The following is a 19,095-nucleotide window of genomic DNA, read 5'->3' as shown; positions in this document are numbered from 1 at the left end:
TTATTGAACCTTGTTGATAACTCCTTGTTCAATGTTGATTATTATGATAACCAGTTTCATTTCTTAAATATAACTTATATCAAATTTTATATTAAAATAATTTTATTATAATTATGCTGAATACAGGACCGTACACAATGGCTAACCGAAACTGTTATACATATGTAAGCTTAATTTTTAAAGTCAACTCGTCCCTTCACTGAAAGTTATGATAGCGATAGGCGTTTGCATATGTACATAATGTGAAACGTGATTGGACGAGTATTAATAATACTAACAAAAAGAAATGTTAGTACTCATTCTGAAAAAAAAATTTTCGATCCAGATCAATATGTCTTTTTCGCTAACTTTATTCGTAAGCACGAACGACGATAATTTTCGCTGCAATTTATAAAATTATTTTCTTCTTTTCACTAACAGTAAAGGCATAAATAGGATCTGAGAAATAGAGCTGATTTGAATGTATTTATACATAAGGAATAATCAATAAATAACAAGTCAACCAGCGCAGCGCTTGGCAGGTAATTTGCATAGCGATGCAACAAGGCGGAAGTTGAAAAGTGAACAACATTATGCTTGCCATTTTACGATAGATTGAAATACACTGATTGTATTTTATTGTTTTGGGTATTTATTTATAAATAATTCCTTATAAAACGCAGAAATTGCGTTGAATGATTAAAGACTTTGCTAAATTTATGGTAAACACCAAACGACTTGACAATATTTTAATATAAGGATCTAAAAATAAGACGGAAGAATTGTCTTCTTCTTTTTCAATTGAAAATTTTATAGTTGAAAATGACTTAGACATTCTAATTTAGACATTCTAAAAATGTTGAAGTTTATGTTTTGAAAACTCCCACGTTAACAAGATATCATCCACATGTCTTAGATGCAAAATAAAAAACATAAGATTCGAGAGGTCTGTAAAGCTGGTGGTCAACAGCAGTTATTATCTACAAACAGAGGGTGTACAAATGAGTTTCCTTTTATCTGCTAAAATTGCGGGAATGAGAACCTTGGGAGAAAAGGTGTTCAATACATTTTAAAAGATGTGTTGAACACTTTTTGAAAATGTTTAGCCTTAAATATACCAGTTTAGTGAAGAGATGATTTCAGTTTTTTTATAAAATAATTTAAAATTTATTATCGCATCTAGAAGAAAATAAGTTTTAATTTCTGTAATTGTTCAGAAAATACAAAGCATTAAATACAGTATGTTATAATAAACAGTATAATTTCTAAAATAAAAACGTTTACTTGAAATTAAATTATTATTTTATTACCTCTGCGTTTTGCAGATTCTTCAAACTCTTTGCTGTCTCGGAATTTACTAAAATATATTTTCCTCCCAGAATCGTTTGAAGATATTCGGCATTCCAATGTATGTGTGTCACCATTATTCACGAAATAATTATGATGAAGTGAAATAATGTCTAATATTTCTTCTAAAAAACAAAAAGAAATTGTATTTTTAGTACGTTTTGAAACACCCTCTAAATATTTTGTATTTAAAGAGTGTTTCAGAACATTTCATTTTCAACATTTATAAAATGTTTGGCCAAATTTTACAGGCTTATAGAAAGAAAAAAAAACCTGAATAAAAGTAGAAAGCCGTTTTTCCATTTGAAGCCACTAAGCAATAACTCCATTTCTATTTACCATGTGCATTCACAATTGGAAATCCAGGAAGAGAGGGAAGGGCGTCGACATATCTGAACTGGTCTCACTTAGAAAAGGGAATTTCGACTTGTCTGTATTCGATCCGGAATATCAGAGCGGTAAACTGCCACCTTAGCTGTTCGATCATCTGACCGCCGATATATTAAATTTACAACGGTAAAATTTAACAGACCTTATTATAATTTAGCATATGATTTTAATTTGAACAAAACTGATCTGTTTAATTTTTATATAGATTTTTTTAATTAAAATTTTATAAATGATTATTTTTCATAAAAGATTCTAGCAACGAGTTGCGTAGCTATACCGGTTATTATAAGATTTTATTTAAAAATAACTTTTGTATTATTAATCATAATAAATAAAATTGTTTGTGGCACCATCTGTTATATTTTGTTACAAAAATTTTTTATATTATTAATTAATTATTACATAATAACGAAAGCAAAAAACTTAACTTTGAGGGTGATGAGTTTTATATTAAAAAAATGTAAAGGTTAATAATGAGTAAAATCTTCATTAAGTCTAATCCCACTTGAGATATGGCAAGTGACTACATTGTACGTCTTCACCCCCCTCGACCTTTAAATACCAAAATTTAATAGCATTAATGCTACTTATACATAAGCTTACATGACAAAGTTCGTTTCTAAATATTTATCCCATCTTGACATATTAAACGAAATAGATGCTAACATACAGACAAATAAACACATACATATATACATATCCACGGAAATTCCTCCCTTTTATTTTTCTGACATTTCTGAGTTCAAGGGGTCTTATAACCGCGAGATTCTAAAAAAAATACGGAGGTTCAACTTTGATAGGATTCCAATTCAATCTGTTGTCATATATAGGCGTATCTATACATAACAACCGGCAAAGTGAAATTATATATAAAGTCCACGACTCATAAGCTTAAAGTATATCATTCCGCAACTCATGTCTATGTCGACTTAGTAATAATGCTATTTGCTGCATATACTGTGTTGCATTTTCTGAAGTAACAGTTTTAATGAAATTGGAAAATACAGTATCGGGTTACTAATAGATATTTAAGTATTTTATTGTTAGATGAAAACAAAAACACAGTACTGTATATAAACTGCTTTAATATTTAATATTTATTATAAAATGTTTACAGTATGCATCATTAAAGCGGTTTTAATTAATCCTGTTTAAATTACATTAAAATATGGTTCTCAGATCTTATCTTGCATAAAACATTTGTGCAAACTAGTGCAGAATCATTTTATATAACTTATAAAGCGTTTGAAAGACTTTTCATTTATGCCTATTAACATCTCGGTTTACCTCGATGTAATATGTTAATAGTTGTGCCAAATTTGTCAAACTTATTGTGCCAAAAACATTAAATTATGCAAGGTTTATTAATAGCAGACAGAAATTAGTTAACAAAAACCTAAAAGTAAATTTACTTGAGTAAATAGATTATGAATATAAAGAACAATAAACACGCACAAAGAAATTTCAGGTTCAATAAGTTGAAGATGACTTTATTCAAATACAGAGCGAAAAAAATTGTATATTTTCTTATTAAAACGAATTATCTAAATATTATTTTAAATATTTTTTCGATAAATAAATGATATATAAAAATCGATTAATTCCACTTACATCGCAAAAATACCATATTTTGAGACATCGAGGGTCAAACTTTTATGTATCACAGAACATGAAATATTGATTTTTGAGATTTCATGTTTTCTGATTATAAGCTCGATGTCCCTTTTCGAATGCACCATTTTATTTTCCTGTAGGAATTCTGCTTCTGCTCAAGCATTTTATTCTGATAAATCAATCACTCAGTGTGCTAAATACACCTTATTATACAGGTAAACATCATTTTTGTTATCGTTATCAATCATCATTATTTGTTAGCGTTAATATGTACAGTACAGTCTGTTGCGCATTTTGTAAGACATCTGCAGCAATAAGATAGAATTAGTCCTAATTAAGTAAAATCAATTAAATTATTAAAAAAAAGTTTTTGTTTATAAGTTAAGATAAAATGTTTCCAAGAAAGAAACTAAGTAAGGGTGAAAAACAAGATTCATTTCTATCATAAAAATGGAAAATCAGTTATCAAAGTGATAACAGGCTTGCCTGATAGAGCAGAGTATCGTTGCCTGATTTTAAAAGAAACAAGCAAATTCTGATATTACCAAATTCAGCTATAGCTTCTTCAGCCATAGCTGTCAGTCTACAGCTTCCTCTGACACGGAGAATATTGTCAAATGCCAAAAAATTGGCCAATTCCTGTCTGGCAATAGAGCACAAACAAAAGCAAGCCGCATTAAAACTGTCGACCACATGTTTTTCATATTCACTGTTACAAGGAGCAAGTTTGGGAACCGTACAAAATTTTGTAAATTATGCATATATTTGTAATAATTAAAATATATATTGAATAATTTATACATAAGTTTATTTTTAATTAAAATATTCATTTACCTGTTATCCTTGAACTTTTAAAAACAAAGCAACCATCTGAAGCATGAATAATACTTCCATAACTAGAATAAATATGATTTATTAATGTTATTCTAATCGAAACACTTATTTTTTAAAAATATTTATCTAAATATTTAAACCTTGAAAGTACTTATCTATATAAATAAAAATGTAAATGTTCGTTTGTTCAAAATCTTAAATCTCCGAAAGTTCTCCACCGATTGCTTTGAAATTTTGACACAACGTTGCATTCGAATTCGAGCGTGTTTTTATATACCTACTGTTATACAGATGTCACACGAAATTCCTCCCTGCGGGGATAGGGATAGGACTAAGGCTTATCGTGAATAACTGGGTCTCTATTACACTATTTTAGATGAGATTTTTGCGTTTTTGATTGCGTTTGAATAGGGTACGTCACGAGAATGTACACTAAGAAGGGATTTTTCGAAATTCCCTCCCCAGGGAGAGGGAAAGGATTGTCCTAAGCTTATCCTAAAGAACTCAGCTTTTACTGTATTATTTTAGATGCATTTGAAAGAAGGGGGATGAAAGAAATGTATTCATTAACAACGGAAGTGTTAACAATTGAACTGTTAACAATTGAAGTGTTAAGAGAAAGGGACGTGCAAGATTTACAAGCGCAGATGCGGTTGAGGAAAATCGAACATATTTTTAGACCTATTTAAAAATTCTCTAATTAGTCTGGAAACAGGGGGACCTAATTTTTGCATTCTGTGAAAATAAAACGGATAAGATTGGCTATAATGTAATTATCTTAATTTTCGCTATAGTTACTTTTTGCCCGAGAAACTCCGGGTTTATCTGCTGGTTACAAATAAATGAGAAGTAAAATGTAAAGAAGAATGAGATTATTATCACGGAATTCATATTCAAGGTATCATCAGAATAAGCCAATTTCTAAATTAGGAGTCAGATTACCATCGTGAGGATCCAAAATCGAATGTAGTGACAAAGAACCAAAGTAACTTTTCATGTAAATCCCAGAAATATATGGCTTCATTCTTCATCACCCGGCTTCCTATTATGGGCTTACCGAAACAATAATTGGTATAAAAAAAAAGACCTTCTCAGTACCCAGAAGACATAAAAAATCAAAAAATGAATAAGGAAACAGCAGGATTTAAGATTTTGGTTAACTTGTGATAATTATCAACAAATTTGAATTTGTTGATTGTTTTGGACTACGACCTATTGAAACAGTTTATAGCAGATCTGCTAACATATATGTATATTTTGTATCAGCGCCGCTGGTGTAAAATGTCTGACTAAACACAAACGAGGTATTGTAAATAAATAATCATTTTTCTTGATCATATTGCTCTCGGACTTTTTGGGGTCCCTGATATATGGAGCCATGTCTCTCACCATCGTCTGCCCCATTGTGGGCGTACACGAACCCATAATAGAATTGCTAAAACAGACCCTTTTGATGCCCAAAGGACGGGAAAGGTTTTTTAAAAAAGCCCTATGCAGTCGCAAAAAATAAAAAGTAAAAAAGATTAATGTGGATACTGAAATGAATTCACACTAAGAAAAATATTTCAGAAAAACCAGAATTACGATTTATGCAGTAATATTTGAAAATAAAACTATAGTCCTGCCGTAGTATAGCTTACTAATGCGTAATTCTGTAAGTTATATTATTCAAAACAGATTTCATGTTTATGCAAAGTTATCGTTATTGTGCAAAAAAAAACTTACAGTAAATCTATTTCTTACTCCGTAATATAGGAGCAAACAACTTTTTTGTGTATTTTAAATGCAATTATTTCTTATCAGACAAGTTTATAAAATAAATGAGAACTTACTCAAATGTTTCAATATTCTGTCTCAGAGATCCAATGTATACTTTTACATCATATAAATACCGAAATTCGACAGTGCGAAGTGAATTATTCCAAGACGAAATGCGTAAATCGTGAAGTGCCGATCTGCAGATTGGAGAAACCTTTAAATAAATGAAAAATAAATAACAACATAGTAAATAATGCAATGTAACAAAAACTACTAAATTACATAAGTATATGTTTCCGTTCCCCAAATTCTCTTTTCATCGTCTATACAGGTGCTTGTGCAACGCCCTCTAAAAATATATGATATTTTATAATAAAATGTTAATATATAGGCCTACATAAATTTATTTACATTATTGTTAAGTTATAAACATTAGTCGCTTCTTTATTATGCTGACTTCAAAGTATAAAATGATTATAAAGTCTAAATATAGATATAACTCGACTTACAACGGACCTCCATTCTAATATTCCGATCGCAAGTTCATTTAATTTCAAGTTCAGTTCGCTTCTACTTTGAAGCTCCTCCAGAGTAAAAGCAAACGGAAGGGAAAAGGTGAGAGGTCGTGTAATTGCTACAAAAGTAGTGAGACATTTTTATGCTAAGACGGCTGTAAACAGTAATCAACATAGCATGATCCTCTATATTAATAGACGGAATAGAATAGTAATCAACATCACTAATGACAAAAACGAAATGTATATTACGTTTAATAAACACATTTAATAAACGGATGAAGTGTATAATAGGAAATATGTGGTTATGCGTACAGTTATTAGCAATGCATTGGCAATGTGGCAAGTGCCAAAGGCACGAGGCACGAAGGACGTTTATGCTTCACAAACATTTATGCACTGTGGATTAAACAACGAATACATTGCCAATGAATGCCAAAAACATTGTACGGTTGTGTTCTGACAGCATAGTTGATTTTGTTTTGTTTCAATCCCATGCACCTTGCGTTTGCCAATATGGCTACTGTAAACATTTCAGGAGACGAAGTCGTAATATCCAAGAAGTTTTAAGTCGAGGTATACGTGTATATGTTTTTCCAGTTTTAATTTACAGTAGAGCGTCGTTTATCCGAATCAATTGGGGACTGGGGTTGTTCGGATAACTTATGTTTCAGATAACCGATCATGTACGAAAAAATTTATTAACCTATCCCATGTTGAAATTTTTCTCCGTTGCGTGTCGCTTCGCGTTGAATTTTCGTCGATGTTAAGCCTAACGTAAACTTTTTAAAATAATAATCGTGGCTATTGTATCGTTAAAAATGACTTCTTTATGTTTTACAAACGAAATAAATATATTGAAAAATATAAAAACAAATAAAAATTATACTTTAGGCCGTCTGGAATTCTTTCGCATAACCGACGTTTCGGATAAACGACGCTCTACTGTATTTTCAATTATTTGTATGTCTGTGAATAATAGATTTATCATTAAAAATATATTTATTATCACTATGTTATAAATATAATTTTATTATTTTATTTGAAAAATAATTACAATTTCTATAATAATTTTAAATTTAAATTAATAACATGAAACTTGAATATAATCTAAAATATTCCTACCTGCAACCTCTATTTTTGCACCAATCCTTGAATGAATGAAGGTCTTTCTTACAATCAATATTTCCAACATCTATTTCTATAAAAACGCATTAATTTGCAAATTTTATTACGTAAATTGCGTGTATTTATTATAATCACGTAGATTAATAATAAAATTTATGAAACGTTATATTAAGCCAATTAATTTATTTTTTAATTTTCTCTTATAAAAAGTTCAATGGATACGCTCAAAATGTTTTACATCCAAGACGATATTTAGATAACAAAATAAATTTTAATTAATTAAGTAAAATATATAATACAGGGATGGTCAAACTTGTCATGATAAGATCCATATCGTAAGGTGAGAATCAGAGGGTTCTATTTACATTTTTTATACTTTATTTCGATGTTTATCATCTGTCTGTTACACATAGTGTTTCGTCTTTTAATGAGCAGTAGGAGACTAGACACAGTTTTTGGTCTGAAAATTTATTTCTTTCTGCAAAAGGATGTAAGACTGTTTAGTTCTCACTTCACAATATATCATCTATCATAAATATCCTCTATTGGAATTCTATTTAAATTATACCCTATATAGTTGAAAGTCTTTCGCACGGTCTCCAGAACGAATTAATCAAATTCTCATAAAAACCTATGATAAATCGATACTCGGTTAACGAACAATTCGGATAGCGAACAAAGTCTTGGAACGGATTATGTTCGTTAACCGATTACCTATTGTATTTATAATATACCGTGAGTAATTGTTTATTTGAATTTTAATTATTTTAAGTACAAGCAATTTATTTCAAAATATAAAAAATTATTTATTTTACTTATTTTTAATAATTTTTGTTTAGTTAATAAGCTTATTAATTTTCTATTAGGCCTATATATTAGAAAAGTGTTTATTTTAATCGTTTCAAGTGTTTCAAAAATACGCATCAAAATCGTGTTATTTAATTAAAACGTTTTATTAATTACATAACAAAACTTTTTTATACAGTATAACCAATTCAAAATAGAATGATTCCCTTTTATGAACACTTCATTCAAGACAAATAAAGTATTATTATTATTTATGTTATTAATCTGTACCAACTTTTGAGAAGTTTTAATAGATTTACTGATTAAGATTGAACTCTTTTCTTGTCTCATATTCAGATTAAAGCACCAGTTTAAGCAATATGCAGTTTATTATCTAACATTTCAAGCTGGTAACTGTACATCAGTGATGAAAAACCCGTGGATTGTACGCGGCTCTCAAAATGTAATTTTATTTTCCTGTTTTCTGCAAAATGGCATAAGGCAGAAGACAGGAAAATAAAATTACTCACACACACACACACACACACACACAAAACTAAATTTGACCAGTAAAATAATAAAATTAAACTGTAGACTATATTACAAGTTTGCTTATCATCGGTATATATTTTTTTAGTACCTAGTGTACTGAAAGAAGATATGGAATGTGTTGGTACTTAACTGGGTTAAAGCCTACAATTTCGTGAGAAAACATTTATGCAGCCAGTCAGAAATCTGGTTGAGAGCTGCAAGTGAGATTGAATAATAACATAATCTATACTAACTTCGAGGAAAAAGAATTGTTATAATTGGTAGCAAAATATAAAAATTTATTAGAAAATAAAAACAAATGCAGTAACAAATATAGATGGAAATATAAACATTGTTTTGTTACAAAATGTTAAAAACGAAAGCAAATAAAGATCGAACGAAAAAGAAAACAAAGAATTTATTTAAAACTGAAAATCCTGTAATGATGTAATCGTTTATGTAAATCATCTATATTAATCATAAACGATTGCATTATTCAGTTGTAAGAGCTTAAACTCATCATAAAAATCGAATATATATTTTATAAAGAATTCAAATTGTCCATGCCTTAATCTGTAACTCGAGAATTAAGTAACCATAAGTGAAAAATTAAATCACGATTCAGATTTATGAATTAACGCCTGGCGAATACTGATTTTAACCGAATTTTCCATTTAAATTTTATTATAGCTTTAACTCGAGATGATAAATATTGCTGTTGAACTTTATTTCTCGTAGGTCCTAAAGTAGATTATTTATTTACTTTTCTGAGATTTCAAAATTTTCTGGTAACATACTCCACGTCTCCTTCGAATTCATTGTTTCGTATATGTCAGTTTCTATTTAAACATTTCACGTCTACTAGTATTAATGTGTGAGTCAGTCATTTATTAAAGGAAATAAATTTATTATATAATTTTAGAACTATGATTAATTTACAGCTATTATTATTCACCACGATTTTACTGAATTGATTTTGGATAGATAAACATCAGAATTAAAAAAAATCTATTGTCGAATAGCTTTCCATTATCTCGCTGACTTTTATTTTCTTAAAAAAAACACATCCGTTATTTATATAACGAAATCATGACCCCGCATCCAACAGCGGGGCCCAAACCAGGAGACCTTAGTAATGTAAAGCGAGGGACTCAACCACTCGGCTCCCGCGGCCGCTTTGAGAAAAGCATAGATTAGATTTATCGGAGACAATAGAAGAATTACACCAGCANTATTTATATAACGAAATCATGACCCCGCATCCAACAGCGGGGCCCAAACCAGGAGACCTTAGTAATGTAAAGCGAGGGACTCAACCACTCGGCTCCCGCGGCCGCTTTGAGAAAAGCATAGATTAGATTTATCGGAGACAATAGAAGAATTACACCAGCAATTAAACAATAGAAGAATTACACCATATTTTACAATGACGAACACGACATTAAAAACAAAAAGAAAATAGGAACCAACACAAGAACTGAAAGAATAGCAGAAATTGAAAAACAAAGCACATCAAGAAGACAATACCCAATAAACTATCGATTAAATTATTTCGCAGTAAATTTTATGGCAAATTGCCATAATTGCAAACGGAAAAACTCTGATAAAAGTTTTTTCAGCTTTCCTCATGACTCAGAAAGGGAATTTCTATACTTTTATGATTGTTATATTAAGTTAATAATAGTAGTTTAGAATATTAATTAAACTATTTCAAGAATTAAATACTCCAATTAAATTGAACTCAATATTTCACAAGAAAATCAAAATAATTTAGATTTGCAATTCGATTTGCAATTATTCTCAATTTTTTCTAGAAGAAATTGAGAAGAAATTGAGAAGAAAAAAATGTATAGGCCTAATCCCGAAACTCTTGCAGAGTACTAAAATCAGTCTCTCTTGAAATATATATCAATATATATAGCTTATAGGAAATTTGGTTATTGCAGTTACTGGTTTAAAAGTTTAANTTATATTCTCAAGTAAACAATACATACAAGTACAGTACAGTATTTTCTGAGGAAACACTCGTACTTATTTTTTTTAACCCCATTCCCGATAACCCGGCATTTTTACAAACTCGGCCACCCTTCGGTCCATATTAGGCCGAGTTTTCGAGGTTCTACTGTAATAGTAATTTAGAATTTTAATTAAACTATTTCAAGAACTAAATACTCCAATTAAATTGAACTCAATATTTCACAAGAAAATCAAAATAATTTAGATTTGCAATTCGACTCTAAAAGAAATTGAGAAAAAAAATGTATAGGCCTAATCCCGAAACTCTTGCAGAGTACTCAGTCTCTCTTGAAATATATATATAGCTTATAAGGAATTTTGGTTATTGCAGTTACTGGTTTAAAAGTTTAAAACAAAGTAGATAATCAAGATATCTAAATCTATACAAGATTTACATGTTCTCATCTATGTGAGATTACAGTAAAATGAATAAAAATTTCATAAAATGCGATTACATAACGTTAATTAATAACAAACAATACAATATCCTTTTCGTGGAAGTATAAGTCTCTTTCCTGGTGAAAATAAGTTTTTTGTTATCTTGACAATCCGGAAGTTGTTGACAGTTGGTGGCTATTTTTGTCACTCTTTCGATGACCTATTTTCTTTTCCTTCCTTGAAACAATGACTTCATTATTTCTCTAAACTTAATTGTTCCGTTAGACGATGGAATTTCTCAACATCGTAATCTGTAACTCAATATAATACTTAAAGAATCAATAAACAATACTTTAAAAGTAAATAAATTCTTCTTTATGATTAGCTTGTCATTTTATCTTGACACAACGAAAGTTCAGAAATCTTCAAGGTCAAAGGTCAAGGTAGTATTACAAACAAATAATTAAAAAATACTCTCTCTCTCTCTCTCTCTCTCTCTTAATTTAATTTAATGATTTGTTATATTCATTCGTTTCCTAGCGATTAGTTTCCTCTTAATTACATAACCGATTCGATGATTATTCTTAATAAGTTTCTACCAATATCTCTATCAATTTGTGGCCCGAAAATTGCTAGGAGTCGACTAGTTTAAAGGATACAAAACGAAGCCGTTCTGTAAGTAGGACAGATCAAAAGAAGGAAAAGAAAAGGGAAGAAGGAGAGCAAAGAATAAGAAAGAAGTTGTCAGACGGCATCTTTGCCCGAGAGAAGAGAGAATTCTCTATTCTCTACCTTCTCAATTCTTATTCTTTTGGTGCTAGAGTCCCCAAGGGCCACTAAAGTCGGAGTCAGAAAGTGTCAAGTTGCAACGGTGCTCACTTCCTGATCGTAGCTCGTTTTTCAGATAGGTGATCCACCCTAATTTAAACCTGGTGTTGTCCATTTAGTTGGACGATTTTTAACTCGGAAAAAGTTATGTGGCAAACTTTATATATATGTCTCTTGCGAAAACAAAGTTTTTCTCTCTTATTTAAAAAAAAAAAAAAGACAAAGAAAAAGAAATATAGAAAGAGAAATTTTTAGATCGAAGAGGAAGATGGANATAATCGATTATCCGAACAACCCCAGTCCCCAATTGATTCGGATAAACGACGCTCTACTGTAAATGTTTATCTCTATAGAATGTTAATACAGTAGGATACGAGCAATTTCCTATTGCTAGGTTACGTTATCTAAAGTTATATACTCTATTATGTTAGTTATATAATAATATATAGGAAGTATGAATGACAAATAAAATTGCGAATATATAGGTTTTTTTAATATTAAACATATTCCACTAATAATTTAACTCTATCCCTTTAAATTCAATCTCAATAACGAAAGTACAAATGCGGATTATGCCCTTCAAATAGTTTAAACCAAGACACTTGAAACAAAGAAGGGTTATTAAATATGTTTATATAATAGCAGAAGATTAATGTGATACGATATCGAGAACGGATTCGAAGATCTGACTTTCTTCTAAAAGACGAGTTCCAACGGACAATCGTTGAGGTTGTGTGGGACTTAACGTTGATTTATAACTTCTATATTCTCCTAAAATTGTTCTTTGCAAATATCTTCGTTAATTACTTCATATTCTCGAGATATAGAATGAGTCAGACAGACGAACCAATAAATGACCAATGTAAACAATACTATTTGCCTGAACCTAAGTTCAAGGGTTTGTGTTGCTTTACATCTACATTTAATTAAAAATTTATTTAGTATAATACTTCTTACATTAAATAAATTATATCGACTCCCTTATCTTTAAAATTTTCTATCCTTCAGTATATCAAATATATTTGTAGCTTCTATCCAGAGTGTCACTTCCTCTACGACACTTCCTGTTGTTCGGGAGCAAGTTCCGGTTTTATTTAACATTGAAGATCTTAAACTGATAAACTATAAAAATTTTCATCATCATTATTATTTCACTCTCTCGTATTCCGAAATTATTTTCCATTTATTTAACCCCAATGGAGAATATCATTTATTACTTTCTCTTCAGTTATTTTAGCGCATCTGGCCGACCCTCTAATTGCTATAGTGTTTAAATAGAAATATATTCTCATGTCTAGGAAAAATTGATATCAGTATGCGACTTCTGTATGTTTTTACCTCTGTGTTGGGTTCTATTACCTTATGTGTCACTTTCTCCTTTATAGCCTTCCCAGATCGTCCCAATATGATTGTTAACAGATACATCAGTAAGCTTATTATATTTTTAAGACGGTATATTCTTAGTGCGGTTTGTTTCTACTTCTCTTCAAACCCCTCTATTTCTATTCTATTATCCTTGAGAATCTCCAATTTTCTCTTTTCTCGTGGTGCTCTTCACTTCCGTTTCTTTAATTAATTTGTCTACTTTCTTTTTATTTGTATAACACCTCGCTTTAGTTTTTCTATCGTCTTCCATAGTTTTGTCTATGGCGTCTGCTGTGAGGAGACACTCGGACACTTCTAATAATGTTTATTTCTGAATACTGTCGAATATTTTCTCTATTGTTTCGACTATTTTTCTCCTCTCTTTTATTGTGAGGCGAACAGTAATGAACTTCTTTTCCATTTTGCAAGATTATCCGGTATTTTGAGTATCTATTTCTGTTTTCTCCCTCTAATATATCTTGATCAATTATTCCTGTACATGAGTCTGTTACTTCTGGTTGTACTATCCGGCACGTATTCGTGAACTCGTGACCCCTCAGTTTAAATATCGGTGCAGCAACACCTATTGCTTGCACAACTTTTTCAGGGAAAATCTCTAATTCAGATTTTTCTCCAGATATTACAGATGCCTTCGCCCCTAATCGCTCTACTAACTCCTTTGATATGACTGTGGTTTCAGCATCCTATTCTAATTTCATTTTTGTAGGTATATTATTCAAATAAATTAATATGTAGGTATCCTTTCTTAACTTAACGGCGGACAATTTCCCGTTCCACCAGTCACTTTCTCTGATTTGATACTTCCTTGTGTCTTGGTGCGGTCGGAAGTTGCTATCTATAAACTGATCTAGCCTGTCGACTTTACGACGTAAATGCGCTTAATTATATTTTTCTCTATTATTCTCTATAGTTGCTTTTTCTTTGAATATTTCTAATTGCCTCTGTAATTCGGCCAATTGCCTTTCTAATTCTGCAATCTTGTTTGTATACAAATTTTCTTCTTCTATAGCGTTTTGCCCCTCTCTTATGGAATTTTTCGCTTCTTTTACAACTCTCATAATATTGCTTCGTCCGGATGTGATAGTTTCAATTTCTTCTTTAATTAATTAATTAAGTAATTAATTAATGGTGACTTGGAGTGCTTTATCAAATGTGTCTGGCTCACGTGACAAGTGATTTATCTACAACTACTTGACATATATCTTCATACAGTTGTCATTTTATATATGTGACAGCTGTATGAAGATATACAGCAAGTAGCTGTATATCGACAATTAGCTTAAAAGCCTAATTTTTAAAATAATGCTAGGTAAACTATGTAACGTAAAATTTATTATTATAATGTCCTTCAAGTTAATGAATTGTTTACTCACTTACACCCATAATATAAAATATAAAGCATACCAGTTTTAATGGAATATCATTACACAAATTGTTTTCATTCAAGTAATTCCATGGACAGTACAGCAGTTATTTTCGAGAATATCACGTACTTTAAAATGATACGAGAAGAATTAAGAGATATTTTTGGTGACTATTTTTATGCAATTTTAAACTTGGCTCAATTTTTCGGAATTAATATCACATCAGATAACAAATTTAAAGTATATTATCGATTTATAATATACGTTGCGTTAAATTCATTTTTGTATCAAACTATACTGGCAGTGGTGAAAAACTCAGAGAACGAAATCCATTATTGTGAAATTTCATTCCCTCAAAATATATCAACAATTCTGAATTTAATCGTTATGTGCATGGTTATTTCGATATTAGTTTTCTTATATCTTCTTAATTCTCCAACCTTCATTGACAATTTCCATAAATTCTTAAACATACTTAAATTGTTTGCTTGTTTATCATCTGACTTAAAAATGGACGATCCAATATATCATAAAAAAGCTATATTCTATTGCCTGTTCACTTACATTAATTTTTATTCTATTTCAATAAATACATATATGTATTTAAGATATAGGAAAAAACAGATATGGAACGATTTTGATGTATTTTGTTGCTGTTATGGTGCTGTTCTTCTTGGATATGCATTAGGAATTTTAGTAATACTCGTCTATGTTGAATACACAATAATTCGCGTTATTACGCGTGTTAAAGGTTCTTTTTCAACTGAGACAAGTGAAAGGAAATTAAAATCAACCAAAGATGTCATTATTATCCACCAGAAAGGAATAATGTTATATAATTTAATTAAAATTGTTGATCGCATGATTGGGGCAATTAATATGGAAATAATACTAACTATTATATGTGAAGCCATTCCCTGTTTATACGCAATTCTTTTTATGGATGGTCCTACTTATATCGTATTCTTCTGTTGTATTGTTTTTGTTTCGTTATTTTTTCTTCTTGTTTTCTTTCTTTCAATGTTTGTTCCTTTATCTGTAGAAGTAAGTATTAATATTTCTATAATCTAGTACTGTTATATATTTAAATAAATGAAATAATGACAAAAGTTTATTGTTTGTGTAGTTATCCAAGATGTGGAATTTGTTGATATCACTCTACTTTCAAGTGATCGATTCGAATTCAGAATTAAAGGTTAGATTACATTTACAAATTTAAGTTAATTATATTGAAGTACTGTACAGCACATGTGATTAACAATTGAAATTTAATGTAGATCTTGAACATGCTTCAAATTCAGAAAAGTACAAAGGACGGAATGAGTTGTAACAAGTTCTTTATTTTCAATAAGATGTTTATTATAAAAGTAAGTTTAATCAAACAGACATAGAAATTAATTAAAAAAATCGAGTACTTGTTAACTAACCCGTTGTCATAACACGAACCCACGACCAATGTTCAGAGTTTTATTCATTATTCAGTCACTGGTATTTTGTTATACCTGAATTTAGATTTAACATATCCAACTCACATTCTTGTTCAATTCACAAATTTAATTAAAAATTAATTAAGAAAGTTTAAATCTTTTGTACTTATCTAATATATAATCGAGACGGGTTGATAATAATAATAATAATAATAATAATCAGCGCAGAGCCCAAACGGTTAGGAGTTGAAAGTTGAAATTTGGTACACAGATAGGGTACGTCAGAAAACGCACACTAAGAAGGGATTTTTCGAAATTCCCCCACGGGGGAGAGGGACAGGATTAAGGCTTAACACTTCCATCAACAATGGAAGTGTTAAGTAACAATAAAAGTTTTAAGTAACAATGGAAGTGCCAACAATGGAAATGTTACGTAACAATGGAATTGTTAAGAGAAAGCGACGTGCAAGACGCAGATGCGGTTTTTTTTTTCGTTTTTGCGGGAAATCGAACATATTTTTAGACCCATCTAAAAATTCTCTAATAAGTCCGGAAACAGGGGGACCCAATTATTGCATTCCATGAAAACGGGTAAGGTTGACTATAACGTAATAATTTTAATCTTCGCTATCGTTACTTTTGCCCGAGCAATGCCGGGCCCACCTGCTAGTATTGTTATAAAGCTAAACACCATTTTAAAAATTTCTTATATGCTATACTAATTATTTGTCATGTTTATTTTTGTAAACGGCTATTCTTATTTTACGTTTTCATTTTTAACGCTATTTATAGGCCTATAAATTTTCATTAGGTGTTTTTTTTTATTGTTTTTTATTTTTAATTCAGAGGTAATATATTATGCTGACTGGGCATAACTCTATGTCTTTGTATAAAAATAAATCAATAATAACCTACAGTAGCTTCAACAGTAGCCTACAGAAAAGGGTCTGTTGTAAGAATGCTTAATGAGGTTAAATTGAATAAGCAATTTTATTTTATTCATCAACAATGGATAAAATGAAATTGTTTATTTCACTCATTAAGATAAACAAATTTTATTGTTTTAAATGTTTAAAGAAATTAATAATTGTTTTATTTATTTATATTCGTAATTTATAATATTTTGGTGTTACATTTCAGCTAATAAACTACGTCATTATCCAGATAATGGTATTCACACAACTTAGTCACAGTTACAGAAGTCATTTCAACGCGGATCCTGCAAGCTTAAACGCAAATATCACAGAATAAATATAAAGGTTTAGAACTACTCTTTTTATCTCTATGTTCACACTGCTTTACATTTCTGTATATATATTGTCTACTTGGACATCGTTAATTCATTGGAGTTTTTGAACAGAAAAAAGAGGAGATTTTAGTGAAAAGTCAAAACAAAATACAATTAAAAATAAATATATTTTGTTTTGAATTTTCAACAAAATCTATTGTCTGTTAATCAGAAACTTCACCAGTATAATATGTCCTATTAATTAATAAATAAATAAGGTGCAAGTAGACAATATAAACACAAAACTATAAAAATTTTTTTAATTAGAATTTATAAAAATATTAAAAATTAATTACATTTACTAAAGAGAAAACTCGAAAACTAATATTATTCAGCATATATTAAACTTTTTTTTAAAATAATTTTGAAAATTTGAAAGTTAGCCTATTATAATTAGGACTATTATTCGAAATACCATAGCTGATGACAAATAATATGAAATAAAGGTAAATGTTTCTATATTTATTATTTATATTTTAAGTCGAGAAATTTTATTATTGTATTAAAATATTATTATTACTTATTTGACGGGCGCCACTTACAAGATAGCGGCAGTCGACGTTCGACGTTCACGTTTGAGAGATGAAAACTTCGTCCGCAACCTCTCTAATAGATCACGCTGATTTTCCTGGATATCTACTCATTTTAAGTTGAAAAATCGAAATTATGGTTTCATTTATTTATTTACAAGTAAATGGAAAAGTACGAAGACAATTGATTACTGCCCTAAATAACAAAACGCAATAATGAAAAGAATAACACAAATTTGAATCAATTAAATAAATGAAATAACTTTTTACTGTATTTAATGTTGACAATTAGTTGATTTGTATACAAAAATTTACTGTCTGGTCTATCTGCTTCGTTTACAAGGCAGTTTTCTGTTTTCCGGTATGTCCTTTTATTTGTACGTTAACTAGAAATAGTCCCTTAAAAACGTATAACTGATCTTTTAATGTATTTATATTAGTGATGTAACGAATATTCGGTTACTATTCGGTATTCGGCCTATTTTTCACTATTCGGCCGAATACCGAATACCTAAAATCAGAAGTAATAAATAACAAAAACACAGTAAATTAATCATTTTGGTATTTAGATTTAATGTTGTTGGGTTAGTGTTGTTTGTTTATATTTATTTATAACTTGTAATATGCACAAAATAAAAAAGAAAATAATATTAGTCACACGTATTCACAATTTATAATTACAAAGATCAGCACACGTACACGCCTATCGTTGGAGAATCCCCGCACATCTGAGGGTCTGACCCTGCCTATCCTTCTTTTTAAGCGCTCGTCTTTGCTCTTTTCTTTCTCTTTCCTCCATCTTTCTAGTCCACGTATGCCTATGCATACATCATAATACGCGCTCACGATACTTTCGATTCGTCACTTTTCCGTCGTAGATTTCCCATTTTACAATTACGTGACTCATAGCCTGGTGATAACGGAGAAAAGAGACAGATAGGACGTCGGTATAAGTCACAGTTATGATTTCACAGATTCGAGACAGCTTGATAGCCC

General features: G+C 30.0%; 1 protein-coding gene across 1 annotated transcript in view; it reads right to left on the bottom strand.

Annotated features, from left to right (window-relative positions):
* Positions 1–19,095, bottom strand: part of LOC111619512 — a 28,278-nt gene that overhangs the window by 2,457 nt on the left and 6,726 nt on the right. The window contains exons 2-6 of the mRNA XM_023361243.1: positions 7,563–7,638; positions 6,205–6,271; positions 5,997–6,136; positions 4,165–4,226; positions 1,290–1,451 (exon numbers count right to left, since the gene is read on the bottom strand). Of these exons, the coding sequence (XP_023217011.1) occupies positions 1,290–1,451; positions 4,165–4,226; positions 5,997–6,136; positions 6,205–6,271; positions 7,563–7,638 (507 nt within the window). The remainder of the gene's footprint in view (positions 1–1,289; positions 1,452–4,164; positions 4,227–5,996; positions 6,137–6,204; positions 6,272–7,562; positions 7,639–19,095) is intronic.

Source organism: Centruroides sculpturatus, unplaced genomic scaffold (assembly GCF_000671375.1).
Source record: "Centruroides sculpturatus isolate CEXI.00-Female unplaced genomic scaffold, Cexi_2.0 scaffold185, whole genome shotgun sequence".
In the NCBI taxonomy this organism is placed as follows: domain Eukaryota; kingdom Metazoa; phylum Arthropoda; class Arachnida; order Scorpiones; family Buthidae; genus Centruroides; species Centruroides sculpturatus.
This window is presented reverse-complemented; position numbering and strand designations above follow the sequence as displayed.